This window comes from Panthera leo, chromosome B4 (assembly GCF_018350215.1).
Source record: "Panthera leo isolate Ple1 chromosome B4, P.leo_Ple1_pat1.1, whole genome shotgun sequence".
Classification (NCBI taxonomy): Eukaryota; Metazoa; Chordata; class Mammalia; order Carnivora; family Felidae; genus Panthera; species Panthera leo.
Window position 1 is genome coordinate 123,270,681 of NC_056685.1, and position 16,444 is coordinate 123,287,124.

The 16,444-nt window shown below is 50.2% G+C and overlaps 2 protein-coding genes across 2 annotated transcripts in view; one reads left to right on the forward strand and one right to left on the reverse strand.

Annotated features, from left to right (window-relative positions):
* Window positions 1-6,153, forward strand: part of STAB2 (stabilin 2) — a 164,138-nt gene extending 157,985 nt beyond the window's left edge. Inside the window, exons 67-69 of the mRNA XM_042947554.1 lie at window positions 416-544; window positions 1,627-1,743; window positions 5,762-6,153. Of these exons, the coding sequence (XP_042803488.1) occupies window positions 416-544; window positions 1,627-1,743; window positions 5,762-5,812 (297 nt within the window). The 3' untranslated portion in view covers window positions 5,813-6,153. The remainder of the gene's footprint in view (window positions 1-415; window positions 545-1,626; window positions 1,744-5,761) is intronic.
* A 6,139-nt stretch (window positions 6,154-12,292) lies between these two features.
* NT5DC3 (5'-nucleotidase domain containing 3) overlaps window positions 12,293-16,444 on the reverse strand; it is a 60,602-nt gene continuing 56,450 nt past the window's right edge. The window contains exon 14 of the mRNA XM_042947555.1: window positions 12,293-12,545. Within this exon, the coding sequence (XP_042803489.1) occupies window positions 12,293-12,545 (253 nt within the window). The remainder of the gene's footprint in view (window positions 12,546-16,444) is intronic.

The following is a 16,444-nucleotide window of genomic DNA, read 5'->3' on the forward strand; positions in this document are numbered from 1 at the left end:
GTGAGGGAGAGGTGAGCCCAGCTGGCTGAGAAGCACCATAGCACACTGGGGAATTGCACAAGCTCCAAAGCTAGGCTGGGTTCAAAGCCCACCTCTACTCCTCTTTGGCTGTATGATATTGGGCAAGCACTTACCCTCTCTGTGCCTCACCACCGCACCCCTCCCAACCATGTAAACACAGAAACAGTAATAACTTCCTATCTCTTGGAACTATTCTAGGTTTAACTGGAAAGGCCTTAGAACAGACCTTGGCAGTGGCAAGGGCTAAATACAGGTTACCTGTCTTATCTTTATTTTTGTCCCAACTGGCCCCCAAGATGCCTCAGGCCAGCAAGAATGGGGTGGGCTCCAGAAGGCACCCCTCTCCTCGGAAGGCACCGTGTTAAGCATCACCGCCTCCCCTTTCTGTGTGCAGGCCTCAGTCCACGCTGGCTTGGGAACAGGGATATTCTTTGCCTCCATCCTGATCGTCGGAGCCGCCGCTTTGGCTGCCTATTCTTACTTTCGACTAAACCGGAGAACAATTGGCTTCCAGCATTTTGAGGTGAGAGAGAGAAACATGGGAGCATGGTGGTGGGGTGCTCTCTGCACTCCAGCCCCTGGCTCTGGGCTCCTTCAGCTGACCGGTGGCTTCACTGAGCTCACCCGGTAGCTGGGGGCTCGGCGCGCACCCCCCACGTCCTGGGGGGTCTCCGGCTGGGACAGGAGCCACGGTGTAGCCGTAAGCCCTTCTTCCCGGCCGAAGGGGGCTTCGGTGAGGAGGGCGATGGGCTGCCAGCAGCACTGGCTCTCGGAGCCTCCGTGCAGGGGTCTGGCTTGGAGGCACATTCACCAGACGCCCGGAAGGTCGCTCACCTTGGAGGAGTCGGGAGACAAGCACCCACTGTGATCGGTGGGGGCTTCAAGGCCGGCTGACTCTGGGGGTGGAGGACAGGGTCGGGACCTGCACAGTCAGGCCCCACGGTGCAGCCAGCCTCAGATGTCACCCCGTTTGAACTGCTGGGCCCAATGTGGGTCAGCAGGTCTTGGCTGAGCAGGGGATAGGTAACTCTGGGGACTGGGCTTGGCAGCGACCCCACGGCTGAGCACCTTCCCTCATGTGCCTTCTGCCCCCGCCCGGCCCACCCTGTGCCCCGGCTGCCCCCACACCTGCCTGGTGAAGACGGTGCAGAGCCCCGGTGGCAGGCCGGTTCCTCATAACAGGTCACCTGCCTATTAATAAGCTCCAGGACTTTTACCAACAGTGTGCATGCTGTATGAGCCCTTTTATGTCAAGTTCAAGGACAGGGAAAACCACTCCAGGGTGATGAAAGTCGGAATAGCAGTTACCCTGGCTGGAATTGGGTACTGGCGGGCACAGGCGTGAGGACACTTCCTGGGGAAGGGGGAGGGGATGGGAAACACCCTACACACTGATTTGGGTGGTGGTGACACCTGGACGGACAGATTGAGTCACTGCGCTGAACATTTCCGAGTGGTGCACGTTGGTCCCAGTCAAGGACTGTTACAAAGACAAAGCTCCCGGAGGGGGAGGTGGGGCATGGCTGGCTTTTCCTGCTGGCTTGAATGAGGCGCTCCTGCCCTGGGGACATCTTGGCTCTAGCCTCTGCTTGTCTTTCTGAGCAGTCCGAAGAGGATATCAACGTTGCAGCTCTTGGGAAGCAGCAGCCTGAGAATATACCAAATCCCTTGTATGAGAGCACTCCCTCTGCTCCCCCAGAACGTTCCTGCGACCCCTTCATGGTGAGTTTGCTTCTTTACCTAGAACCAGAGTCAGTTGTGGGTAAATAATGTCTTTCAGCAAATCCAAGTGGAAAGCTTTGCACCAAGAAAAGCACATTTCTAGAACATTCTTCGGGCAACAAGCCTAAAAAAGCCAGTATTGCAAGTTGACTGAAGCCATGCTGGCTGTTCAGTGTCCCCGAGTTCTCTCAGGGGGACTGAAGTCTCCAACAATTAGAGGTAATCAGGGAGAACCAGAGGTTGCCCACCCCCAACCTCGTGACCAGGTGAGAAGTGACACGTTACATGCACAAATCCTGAGCTTCATTCTGCCACACACATTTGTGAGGGAGCCTGTGCAAAATAAGACTCAGGCCCGAAAAAGGGTTTTTTTCTTTCTCATGTTATGCTTTAAACTTATATTTAAATTGTTGGGGTGCCTGGCTGCCTCAGTTGGTAGAGCATGCGACTCTTTTTTTTTTTTTAATGTTTTATTTATTTTTGAGAGAGGGAACACAAAGTGGGGGAGGGACAGAGAGAGAAGGGGACAGAAGGTCTGAAGTGGGCTATGTGCTGACATCAGCAAGCCCAATGCAGGAATCAAACTCATGAACCCTGAGATCAAGACCTGAGCTGAAGTTGGACACTCAACCAACCGAGCTACCCAGCTGCCCCAAGCATGTGACTCTTGATCTCAGGGTCATGAGTTCAAGCCCCATGCTAGGCATGGAACCTACTTTAAAAAATGTTTTTAGGGGCGCCTGGGTGGCTCAGTTGGCTGAGCGTCTGACTTCAGCTCAGGTCATGATCTCACAGTTTGTGAGTTCGAGCCCCGTGCCAGGCTCTGTGCTGACAGCTCAGAGCCTGGAGCCTGCTTCAGATTCTGTGTCTCCCCCTTTCTCTGCCCCTCCCATCTTCATGCTCTGTCTCTCAATAAATAAAAAAAGTTGGGGCACCTGGGTGGCTCAGTTGGTTGAGCGTCTGGCCTCGGCTCAGATCATGATCTCACAGTCTGTGAGTTCAAGCCCCGCGTTGGGCTCTGTGCTGACAGCTCAGGGCCCGGAGCCTGCTTCGGATTCTGTGTCTCCCTCTCTCTCTGCCCCTCCCCCACTCATGCCATGTCTCTCTCTGCGTCTCAAAAATAAATAAACATTAAAAAAAAATGTTTTTAAATAAACCTATTTACATTGTCAGCAAAAAGTTTCTGCCCATTGTCAGGGCTGCTTCTTGCCTTCGGAGCTTTGTTCCTTTGGATGCCAGCGGGCCGGGTCCCACGGGACCAGCCCAGAGGCTCCTTGGTCCTGGAAATCAAATGCGAGCCAGCAGGAAGTGAGAGCAGAGTTTATTGAACATACAGAGAGAGCAGATGCAGACGGAGTGCCCGGGAGGCCATGACAGGAAAGGAGCGTCAGTCTAGTCTTTGTTCTGGGTCTGGCGTACACGTCCTCTCAGGCTTCCGGAAAACAGCCAGAACAGAGACGAGGGTCCAGGTGTTAGTCCTTGGAGCCAGAGGGCCTTGGCGTAGAGGTGTCTAGATCAGGTGGTCTGGAATAAGCATATGATGGCTTACTCCAGTCATTCTCACCTTAGATGTTATCTGTTCTAGAGAAATCATGAACTCCTGCGCCTGATAGGGAGGTTATAAGGGATGTGCCTTCCGAGGCACGTGTGGAGCGGGGTGGGGGTGCAGGTCCTAGCAAGAAGAGACGCGGGAAAGGAGCAAAAGCAGATTTTTATGGAGTCCTTCAGTTGCCCTATCTCACTTTGATGAGCTCTTTTACATCTAGAGGGGCGTGTTCTGCTCTGGTATTCCAAGAAATAACCATTTGTTTCTTTCTAATTAGTGGTCTCTGAGCTTAGCTGGGGTCCCACTGACTTCAACCCAGAGGGAGCCCATGGCAAGGTACCTGATTCACACTGAATGTGGAAGGTACATCCTACCTGTCATCTATTACCGGGTCTGGAGGGAGAAGCTAGTGATAACATTTAACGCTTCTTTTTATATAAAGATAAGAATTGGCAGCTAGTATGTACCTCAGCAGACGGAGCTGACGGCATCACTCAGGCCGAAGGAAATAACTTGAATCTGGGCTGTTGGTCTAGAACCCTCATGAAAAAGGAAGCACAGCCAGAGAGCTGCTGCGATTGTTTTGCGCGTGAACATATGCCGCCCTTCCTCTCAAGACGTCATGGTTGTTGAATTCTTGTAAGGTGGTGCTGAAACATTACAGAAATACTGTATCGCCCCATTTTTAAGCTCGTATAGTGCAATCGACGTTTCTGTTTTTCTGCAGTGAACCAAACGTAAAGATCTTGTGTTCTTATTGCGATAGATTGAAAAATAACCAGATCTTATCCTATTTTGTGTTTCTAATCAAACCCGTGTAAAAGTTTCCCCATCCAAATTGAAAGGGTAAGTTCAGCTATGCCTATCTCAACTAGTAGTTTATTTCTGTAAAAGCGTTGTTATGTGGAAATCGGCCTCATTGAAACAGCTGCCGGGGAGGTGGGGGGAATGTTATCCATCTTATTCAAAGCTCTTCAGGTCTTCTCAGCTGCTTCTCCCCTTCTGAGGGTCCTGCCAGCCCCGGGCATGAAGGATTCTCCCGAGGCAGGAGAGAGGGTATCCCAAATGCAGGAGTCAGATGAACCTTTCTCATCAGACCGGGTGGCAAAAAAAAGTTCCAGGAATAGAAGTTCTAAGCTGAGGGTGCCGTTCCCACAAGTGACCTTCTACACTCTCCTACCTTTTCTATTGAAGGTGGGGTGCCTATACAATATCTGTAGCCAATCCAGTCATCTGGAACACGTCTCTTATGCTAATTAACGAAACTTCGGTGCCAATCAGAGCCGCAGACGGCACAAGGCTTGGGTGCTGCCTCTGGAATAGGGCTTCTGAGTGGACTCTATCAAATGCTCAAGAATTTTTTATCTGAAAGGTTTTAACTTTTTTTTAGGTTTCTTTCTTTGAGAGAAGAGAAAGTGCAAGTTGGAGAGAGACAGAGACAGAGACAGAGAGACAGAGACAGAGAGAGAGAGAGAGAGAGAGAATCCCAAGCAGACTCCACACCATGAGCGCAGAGCCCAATGCAGGGCTTGAAGTCACGAACTGTGAGATCATAACTTGAGCCGAAGTCAGACGTTTAACCAACTGAGCCACACAGGCGCCCCTGAAAGCAGTGTTTTGTAATCCTATTAATAGCCACCTTTTGTAGGGTGCCGATACCTTCCTTAAGGTAGTACCTAAGTTAATCTTCATACCTCCCTGTGAGGTAAATATTATTATGGCCCTTTACAGATGAGGGGGAAACAGCAGAATTGAAATGGCCTGTCTAGGGCACACAAGCTTCAAGCAGCAGCGACTGCCCCCAGAACAACCATCCCGCCTCCCGACACAAGATAGACGGCCACGTGAACAGACCCTCCTACCACAGACGTGTGGGCAGAGCACTTGGAGAGGGACTGTTTAGGCTGTAGGGAAGGCAGAGGTTTTCCTCCACCTCTTAGGGTCCCTGGCTGGGTGGGAAAAGTAATCTGGACAGATTCACAGGAGAAAAGCATATACACTTTATTAAAAGTTCACATGTACGCGGGGGCCTTCCGGACAGCCGAGGGCAGGAAACTTTTCTATCTTTTACACAAAGAAACAAGAATGGACGAGACAGGGGTTTGGGCTTGGGGTAGTAAATGGTGAAGCAAACTAGAAAATAAAGGGTTAGTTTAACCAGGTTGTTTGTGCAGATTTCCTGGCCCCAAATTCCTCGTCTCTGGTGATAAGTGTCTTCTTTTGTCCTGGAACAGGAGGAAGAGGGAGGGACAAGGAGGGGAAGGTCGGAGTGACCATCCTGCTGCTCCTGTTTTTTTCAAAAATTCCTTCAGCTTAAGATATTAAAAATGCCAAGGTGCCATATCTTGGGGTAGTATGTCCTGAACCCCTTCAAGGCTTCAGACCGGTGGCCGGAGGGAAGGCTCAACCTGGAAAGACTTGACAAGCGGAAGGTCCCGCGCCCGGCGTGTTTCAGGCCCCTCTCTTTTCCAGGACGCTGAAGACCAGCAGCCGGACGGCAGTGACCCCCTGGGGGCGCTGTGAGGGCCCAGACCTGCAGCGGCCCGCCATCCCCGCGGCCAGCTGCCCGTCAGCCAGAGCCGCCTCGAGGCTGTCAGTTGCGAATCCTCAGGACGTCGCCTTTCGGAAAGGAAGGTCCCTGGACGTTTTAAAGTATGAAGCACTCCAGCAATACCTCATCTCTTTGTTAATCTGAAGGATCGTTTTGTTTCTGTGGGTGAGGGGCCACGTTAAGTCCGCCCACCAACCCAGGGGACTTGCCGCTCCTCTGTCCTTCCTTTGTACCTCTCTATGGCACTTCACTGCCTCCTCCCCGACACTAACTATGACCTTTGTCTCCTTTCCCTGTTAGAGTGTAAGCTCCCAAAGGCAGGGACCCGCCTCTACCATCTTTGTTGTCGGCACCTAGCCCAGTGTCTGGTACGTGCCATGTGCTCAATAAATGTTTATGGAACAGAAACGAAGTCAACGGAACAAAACCAGTGTTTTGGGAAACAAAAAGAGTTTGCCACGGGAAGGGTCAAACTTTGAAGGTAAAATCCACCTTTTAGGCCTAACCGGGGCCTTTCGATTTAGCCAAGACCTGCCTTATAAGTTCTTCTTTCTTAATTCTGTCTTGTTTGCTGAAGACGTGATAACCACAACGAGATACCGCTTCACACCCACCAGGAGGGCTATAATCAAAAAGACAGCTAATAGCAAGTGTTGGCACGGACGCGGAGAAATCAGAAGGTCCGTACGTTGCTGGTGGAGATGGAAAATGGCGGAGCCACTTGGAAAAAGTTTGGCAGCTCCTTAAAAACTTAAACATAGTGATCCAGAAATCCCAGAAATTCCTAAGTATTTACCCAAGTATGTATGTATATATATATATATATATATATATATATATATATCTCCATATAATAACTTATATAGTCATGTTCATAGTAGCATTATTCATAATAGCCAAAAAGGAGAAACAACCCAAACGTCCATCATCTTATGGATAACCAGTGGTATATCCAGTGATGTATCATTCCACCCTAAAAGGAAAATTAGTACTGCCGATGCATGCGAAACCACGGATAAAACCTGAAAATGCCATGCCAAGAAGGCAGACACAAAAGACCACACACCATATGATTCCACTATATGAAATTTCCAGAATAAGCAAACTCATAGATTAGTGATTGCCAGGGACAGGGGGAAGGAAGGAATGGGATTAGTTTTGGGGTGATGGAAATGTTCTGGAACTTCCCAGTGGTGATGCATAGATTTGGGACGGTTGTTCACTGTGCACAGCTCTCCCAAGCAATGCAGGATGTCTGCTACGCCAGGTCCCTGCCCTTAAAGACCAGAGTGGCCCTCCCATCACTGTGACAAGGAAGCACCCCCCCCCCCCCCCAAACAACCCACCACACACTTCCAGATGTTCGCTAGGGGGCAGGACTGGCCAGGTTTGGGAATCACTGCTGTGGACAGAGAAGTGAAAGCCTGGGTTGAGCAGACCTCAGGCTCTCCGGATGCCCTCAGGGCCCAAATAACTTCCGCGTCATCAGAGGTGTTGCAGAGTTAGGTGAGAAATTCTGCTGGCCCCGTGTCTTAAATTTTTTCACAACTCCAGGAAAGGCGCAGCTCACCATCTCTTCTAGGACAACACGCCATGATGAAAGCAATGCCACGTTTCTAGATCGCTCCCCAAAACGAATGAAGCACAGATTATCCGGTGAGTCCGCCAGTACCACTATCACAGGTGCAAAAAGGCAAGCAATTAAAAGGAAAACCAGCACAGGCACCTGTGTGGCTCAGTCGATTAAGCAGTCGACTTCGGCTCAGGTCATGATCTCATGGTCCGTGAGTTCGAGCCCTGCGTCGGGCTCTGTGCTGACAGCTCGGAGCCTGGAGCCTGCTTTGGATTCTGTGCCTCCCTCTCTCTCTCTGCCCCTCCCCGACTCCCACTCTGTATCTCAAAAATAAACATTAAAATAATTTTTTTTAAAAAAGGAAGACCGGCAGGCTACCCATGGGAGGAGTGACTGAGGCGCAGTTCCCGGCACATCTAGAGGTCAAGGAAAATAAGGTGGTTAAATACGTGCGCACATGGACACACACACAGAGAAACAATTTTTAAGAATAAGCTCTTCAAAATATTTATAAATTTATCCAAAACCCAGTAGCAATGTGACTTCATAGCAGTCACTCCTAATTTTGTATTATTCGGTAATTTCTGTCCGCAAAACATTGCTTCCAAGTTTGAGCCTTCCTGGTAATTTGCAGACAACCACGTGGATGACTGTCTTCTCCTTGCTCTCAAGAGGGAACAGAGACTCCGGGGGGGTTCTCTGCTGCCTGCCTAAGTCTGAAGCTCATGCCAATTTTCTGTCTGTGCCTTAACTGCATTCTTCAAGCTCTGAAAACGAGCGAGTGTGCTTTGCTGGGGTGCTGGGACAAAAGGAGCGAGAAATGACCCACACATCTTCCTCTCCTCAACAGAGTGTTCTTTTTAGGGCACGTTAAATTTGATACGGCTTTGCCACTAAAGCACACAAAAACATACGACTTAGTGAACTGGACGACATAATTCAAATTTTTATTTGGCACTAAGTTCAATATCCTGTAACAGAAAATCAACATTTAGAATAAATAGCAAATTCACATTCAGAATAAATAGTAAGTCTACCTAGCTCGCATCTGTCGTGCCCGATACCCTACAGGCACAACCTGCCATTCTGCTAAATACCTAGAACACGGTTTCCCCAGCCCGGGTCCAAGCGTGCAGTACACAGTACAGAAGTGCTGTAGCGGGGTGGGTCCCCGGGGAAGCAGACGCCCAGATGGAGTTCACGTGCAGGAAGAGTGTGGGGGGAGTGTTCTTGGGATCGACACCCGGAAACGGAGGAGAAGGAACGAGAAGGGAAGGAATTGGGGCTGGCAGGGCAGGAGCCGGCTGCTCCAGGAAGGGGGCAGGACTTGGTCCGAGGCAGGGCTTTTTCTGGAGGGCAGCTCTCGACGTGGGCCACCAGCTGAGGATGGTAAGCGGCTCACCCGGCGGCCGGAGGGGGGAGTCCTGCGGTTGGGAAGGGTGTTCTGGGCACCCACGCCCATCGGGTCCGCGAGCACCACCACAGGTCAGCGCAACGAAGGACAGTCGGCGAGCGCCGGGCCCGTCCAGTTCCACCCCGCAACGGTCACGCTGCGTGCCGCAAACGCCGGCCACGGGCGTGCACGTGCCCGGGGAGCCGCTTAGGGGACCACGGCGCGCTCACCTCCAGAGCGTCTCTCCAGCGGCCGCACGCAGCTCTGACCTCGTTCCCCTGCGTGCTCTTAGCGAGGTGAGCTTGCCGGAGCCACCGCCACACGCCACTCGCGCGGGGGGGGGGGGGGGGGGTGCAAACTCCGGCTGGGGAGCCAAGTCTAGCCTGCAGCAGTTTTTGTACATCAGGTGGTGATGGCACACGGCGTGCCCGTCCCTAGAGCAGTGGCCACAGAAAATCGCCGGCAAAGCCGCCAGTGCTTCCTATCTGGCTCTTTACGGGCAAGGCTCGCTGAATGCTGCATCAGAGAAACTTCACTCCCTTTCTTTAATCCGCCAGGGTGTTAAAGGTTAGCTAAACTTGGAGCCAGGCTCCCAAATGCTAATGCAAAAAAAAAAAAAAAAAAAAAAAAAAAAAGAAAGGAAAAAAAGAGACAGAAAGAGAAAAAAAAATTGGTACGAAAGGAAATTAGTATTAACAGGGCAAAACACAGGCTCCCCAGTAGTTGAATAGAGCAATCAAGGAACCCTGCCTCCGGCCAAGTTTAGTCTTAGAGCATTCTGGAAAAGAGCCCCCGAGTGGGTCGTTGGCAGCAAATGAGCCTTCAGCAGAGGGAATCAAGTCCAATATTTAGCACACTCTACTGCTTAAAAGGCCTTTGGGAGGAAGAGAGAGGAAAAGCCGTTTAGTTCACCCAAAGCTCAATTAGCTAGGAGGGAAGATTACTTCTCATTTCTCTTCTGCGATAATTAAGAGGGCCAATACATTCACACAACTAGTAATTTGGTCTAAGATGGGACTGAATCAGTAACAGGTGGTTTATGTTACGTCGCATTAATGGTGATGGCAGGAAGTGGAGCTGAAGAGAGAAGAAGAAGAAAAAAGAGGCTATATGAGGAGGAAAGGGGGAGCCCTGAGCCAAACTCCTAAGATACCTGAAAAGCCGAGTTTCATCCATAAACGGCTGCAACGCCAGCCGTGCAGGCCCCCGCCAGGGCGGTCTGCTGTGGGTACCACGAGCCGACCCGGGCTCTGCAGCAGGCACGCGCCGCCCCCGAACCACCAGCCTAACCAAAGCTATTTTTCAATGTGCAGACCAATTTAATTGTGTTCACTTTCCAAACTGATTTTTTTTTTAATGGTAGAAAGGAGACTCGCTTCGCTTGTACCGATATGCTTTCATCAGTGTGCACAACAGAGAACTGGGGAGAACGTGACGCCCAGCGCAGCGGGCCAAGTCCCAGCAGAGTCCCAAGAGGGACAGGTTACGATCCACCCTGACTGAGCACACGCGAGAATGCCCGTGTCTGTCCTTGCCGTGGAAACGGCTGTCCTGACCCAGGCTGCTGGCCCTGGCGTGGGCGCCGTCCACCAAGTGTGTGCTCCATGGGACCTGCTGAGACAGACGCCAGGCTTCTGCTACACACGCCAGATCTCAATCCCGCCATGTCCGATGGCCCAGAGACTGAGATCTTAATTGGTAATATATTGTAAAATTCACTATTCACCCCGAGAAAATGTTCTCCCCTAAGGCGTGCGTCACCTAACCTAGCTATCCGTAAAAGACAGTTTTAAAAATATCTCTACTTCATTCTCGAGGAAACAAACACAATGCAATGGGCACCTAACATCCCCTAACTACCTGATTAGATCAAAACTAAGAAAAGACTTTTTTGCTTCCTCGCTCAGCTTCTCCAAGCAGAAACTCTAAGGCCAACAGCACCAGCTCGTCCACTGAAGACCTTAACACCAAGCAGTTCTGGGCATCCACCTGTGCCCATTAAATGCCCGTCTCCAATACCCTCTGATGCTCAAAACACATAGGAGCTAACACACAGCAGACAAAATGCCTATCCCATTCCCAACAAAAGAATGGAATACTGTGTTTATAACAAAAATTTACAAGTAACAAAGGGGGACAAATCGGGTCGACTGGGTCTAAAGGGCATTGCAAAGGGCATCGCAAAGGATGTCAGGGAACTCATTTAATTTCTGATGAAGCTAGCATTTCATCAACCCCTGGTTCTGATACATTTGCCACACTGAAACCGCGGACACGGTGAGCGCTCTCCGCAAGCCCCCCTTCCGTGGACCTGCCATGCTGCAGGGTAAAGCACGAGAGTCGCGCGCGTTGGGCACTCGGCCAGCCGGGCTGCGCCTCGGCCGCCTCCGGGCTGCCAGGCCCTTACCCTCTCCCACCCTCAGCACAACCGCCTAAAGAAAGCCACCCACGCTCCCAAAATAGCCACACAAACACGGCAGGGAGGAACCGCGAGGGCTACGGTGACACGGCCGCCTCCTCCCCAACTGCTGGTTAACGAGTGTGTTTTGACAAGATTCTCACAACCCAGCAGGGGTCCCGGCGGGGCATTTCATCACAAGGACATTTCTTCGCCTGTGTCACTTTCTGCCCGCCGACGGGCGCAGCAAACCAACGCTGGGGTGGCGTTTTCAGGGGCGACGAACTCCCGCGAGGCCCATCACAAATCCCGCGGGCGCTGGCGGCCGGACGCACGCCGTCTGTTCTGCAGGCCGGGGAGTAAACCGGAAGCTCCGCTCCCCCTCTTCCCCTGCCCTGGGGAAGCAGTGAACCGCCCACGACACGTGGCACCGCGCGGCTTCCCCGGCAGGGGGCGGGCACAGCGAGAGGACACGGAGGCCAAGCGAGGGAGGGTCGGGGACCCGCGCCTCCTCCTGTTTTTTCACAGAAGACGGCCCAGGGAGGCCGAGTCTCCCTTCGAGCGAGGCGCCAGGAGACCGAAGCCCCAGCGCCGCGGGTCCGGGGAGTCGGCCGCGGCTTGGGGACCGTCTACGCCCCGTGCCGCCGTGCGAGGCTACTGTGGAGCCTGCGGCGAGCGGCTTGCGGTCCCCTGCGGCTCCCGGAGCGCTGCCTGTGAACGTTCGGCCCCTCGCCCACGAAGAGGCAAGAAGGGTTTCGGCACTTCCGCCGCTGGAACGGAGACCGGCATCGAGAGGTCTCACCCGGCCCAGAAAAAGGACGCCCGGGCCGGACCTTGGTAAACACGACGGCCAATCACAGTTTCAACACCCGGCCTGCCCTGAAGCCCAACCGGTACGGGAAACGCAGAGGCCGGGCTGCCGGCGTCTGTCCCGACAACTCGGGGAGGGGTCTCCCAAAGGTACCAAATAAATATCAAAAGGTGTATCTGTGTCTTGGCCGAAAGCGACACTCATTTGCACACGAGTCGACCGCACACGTCCAGCCGGCCGGGGGTCGGCTTCCGGCCTCTTCCGCGGGCGGGCCCGCTTACTCGGCCTGGGCCTCCTGCAGGAGCGGGGGTCTGAGGGCCGGGGCCCGGTCCGACCAGGCGGGCAGCTCGTGCTGCAGCGGAGTCCGCCGGGGGTAGAACGTGTGGCTGACGTCGTAGTTCAGGAGGCAGCTCAGAGACGCCATGTAGATGTCAGCAAAGCGGGACAGGCGCCTCAGGAAGTAGGTGGGATTCTGGTCTGTGCGGAACAAGCTTCCGAACTGGGTGTTGAAGAAATTTTTGGTCATTTCTCTGAAGAAGCAAGAAAAGAGCAAAGCCAGACAGAACAATTCAGAAGAGTCTCTTTTTAAGTTACTGAAATCAAAATCCCCCTTTCGAGTTCTACCAGACATTTCAAGCAGAGATAATACCTATCCTTCTCAAGCTATTCTAAAAAATAGAAAGGGAAGGAAAACTTCCAGACTCATTCTATGAAGCCAGCATTACTTTGATTCCCAAACCAGACAGAGACCCAACAAAAAAACAGAACTATAGGTCAATATCCTTGATGAATATGGATGCAAATATTCTCAACAAGATACTAGCAAATCGAATGCAACAGCATATAAAAAGAATTATTCACCATGATCAAGTGGGATTCATTCCTGGGATGCAGGGCTGGTTCAACATTCACAAATCAATCAACGTGATACATCACATTAATAAAAGAAGAGATAAGAACCATATGATCCTGTCAATCGATGCAGAAAAGGCCTTTGACAAAATTCAGCAACCTTTCTTAATAAAAACCCTCGAGAAACTCGGAATAGAAGGAACATACTTAAAGATCATAAAAGCCATTTATGAAAAGCCCACAGCTAACATCATCCTCAACGGGGAAAAACTGAGAGCTTTCTCCCTGAGATCAGGAACACGACAGGGATGTCCACTCTCACCGCTGTTGTTTAACATAGTGTTGGAAGTTCTAGCATCAGCACTCAGACAACAAAAGGAAATCAAAGGCATCAAAATTGGCAAAGATGAAGTTAAGCTTTCACTTTTTGCAGATGACATGATATTATACATGGAAAATCCAATAGACTCCACCAAAAGTCTGCTAGAACTGATACATGAATTTAGCAAAGTTGCAGGATACAAAATCAATGTCCAGAAATCAGTTGCATTCTTATACACTAATAATGAAGCAACAGAAAGACAAATAAACTGATCCCATTCACAATTGCACCAAGAAGCATAAAATACCTAGGGATAAATCTAACCAAAGATGTACAAGATCTGTATGCTGTAAATTATAGAAAGCTTATGAAGGAAATTGAAGACAATATAAAGAAATGAAAAAACATTTCGTGCTCATGGATTAGAAGAATAAATATTGTTAAAATGTCAATACTACCCAAAGCTAGCTACACATTCAATGCAATCCCAATCAAAATTGCACCAGCATTCTTCTCAAAACTAGATCTAACAAACAATCCTAAAATTCATATGGAACCACAAAAGGCCCCGAATGGCAAAGTAATTTTGAAGAAGACCAAAGCAGGAGGCATCACAATCCCAGACTTTAGCCTCTACTACAAAGCTGTAATCATCAAGACAGCATGGTATTGGCTCAAAAACAGACACATAGACCAATGGAATAGAATAGAAACCCCAGAACTAGACCCACAAACGTATGGCCAACTCATCTTTGACAAAGCAGGAAAGAACATCCAATGGAAAAAAGACAGTCTCTTTAACAAATGGTGCTGGCAGAACTGGACAGCAACATGCAGAAGGTTGAAACTAGACCACTTTCTCACACCATTCACAAAAATAAACTCAAAATGGATAAAGGACCTGAATGTGAGACAGGAAACCATCAAAACCCTAGAGGAGAAAGCAGGAGAAGACCTCTCTGACCTCAGCCGTAGCAATCTCTTACTCGACACATCCCCAAAGGCAAGGGAATTAAAAGCAAAAATGAATTACTGGGACCTTATGAAGATAAAAAGCTTCTGCACAGCAAAGGAAACAACCAACAAAACTAAAAGGCAACCAACGGAATGGGAAAAGATATTTGCAAATGACATATCAGACAAAGGGCTAGTATCCAAAATCTATAAAGAGCTCACCAAACTCCACACCCGAAAAACAAATAACCCAGTGAAGAAATGGGCAGAAAACATGAATAGACACTTCTCTAAAGAAGACATCCGGATGGCCAACAGGCACATGAAAAGATGCTCAACGTCGCTCCTCATCAGGGAAATACGAATCAAAACCACACTCAGATATCACCTCACGCCAGTCAGAGTGGCCAAAATGAACAAATCAGGAGACTATAGATGCTGGAGAGGATGTGGAGAAACGGGAACCCTCTTGCACTGTTGGTGGGAATGCAAATTGGTGCAGCCACTCTGGAAAACAGTGTGGAGGTTCCTCAAAAAATTAAAAATAGACCTACCCTATGACCCAGCAATAGCACTGCTAGGAATTTACCCAAGGGATACAGGAGTGCTGAGGCACAGGGGCACTTGTACCCCAGTGTTTATAGCAGCACTCTCAACAATAGCCAAATTATGGAAAGAGCCTAAATGTCCATCAACTGATGAATGGATAAAGAAATTGTGGTTTATATACACAATGGAGTCCTACGTGGCAATGAGAAAGAATGAAATATGGCCCTTTGTAGCAATGTGGATGGAACTGGAGAGTGTGATGCTAAATGAAATAAGCCATACAGAGAAAGACAGATACCATATGTTTTCACTCTTATGTGGATCCTGAGAAACTTAACAGAAACCCATGGGGGAGGGGAAGGAAAAAAAAAAAGGTTAGAGTGGGAGAGAGAGCCAAAGCATAAGAGACTCTTAAAAACAGAACTGAGGGTTGATGGGGGGTGGGAGGGAGAGGAGGGTGGTGATGGGTATTGAGGAGGGCACCTTTTGGGATGAGGACTGGGTGTTGTATGGAAACCAATTTGACAATAAATTTCATATACTGAAAAACAAAAAAAAAACACAAAAAAAACAAAAATCCCCCTTTTATTTTCATAGGACTCAGTTGAGGGGAAAACCGGCCTAGGGCAGCCCCCGCCCCTCATCAGGAAAACTGTGTCCATCCACTCATCAAAATGACTGTGATCACATTTCCCAGTCAGGCCAGCCAGATAACATGTGGATGACCCTCTAAACATACCCATTATGTTTTCCAAACCAAAACAGAGGAGGAGGAGAGGGGCATGCGGGCAGATGCAGAATGTTCTCATGTCCAAACTTCCCTCCTCTATGGAATGGGATCCAGACCCCCTTTCTATACGGTTACAGTGAGAACTGAGTAAGGTAAGACAACTAAAGCCAGACGAGAAACTCCAAAGTACTTCGATGTCTGAGAAGTTAAGGCTTATGTTGTAGTGACGTAAATAAATCTCCATCATCCGTTACACCGCTCCAAGGGCCTCACCGCTTCCTTACAGCCCAGGTGACAGCATTTTGCAAGGCCGCTCACCCGCCCCAGTCTCTAAGGCCCTGCAGCCATGCATCTGTGTGGAAATCAACACCCCATCGCACACGTGCACACACGTGCACGTACACACACACACACACACACACACACACACACACACACGGGATAGGCGCACGCACCGTCTGCTGGCTGGGACCCCTACACACAGAACAGTCCCCCAAAGTAGATAAATACCACTTGACTGTTAATAGATCAGTTACAAACACAGCAGAAGACATAACTGTGTACACGCTGTGTGACAAAAGCCACTAGCTGGTAGCAGCCACCTGTACAGTACATGGTGATACTGTACTGTATCACAGCAGATGCTGTGACAACCAGAGTAGAAAATTTCACAAACTCCTTTAGGTCTGCAAACAGAACAACATAAATGGTTTTTACACTTTTGGTGAAAACATCTCATTAAGGTGTGAGGTTGCTGGAGACTTAAATCCAAAACCGAATGTGATGGGGAAGCAGCTCCTTCATCTGACAACCTGAGAGTCCTGGTCTGGCCTTTGGGTCGTGAGGCCCGAGGTTCAATCACAGGACAGGCCTCCCCGCCTCCCCTCACCCTCTCAGGCAGCACTTTTAGACCAACATCAGATAAAGAATCAAGGCAGGGGCGCCTGGGTGGCTCAGTCGGTTGGGCGTCCGACTTCGGCTCAGGTCATGATCTCGCGGTCCATGAGTTCGAGCCCCGCGTC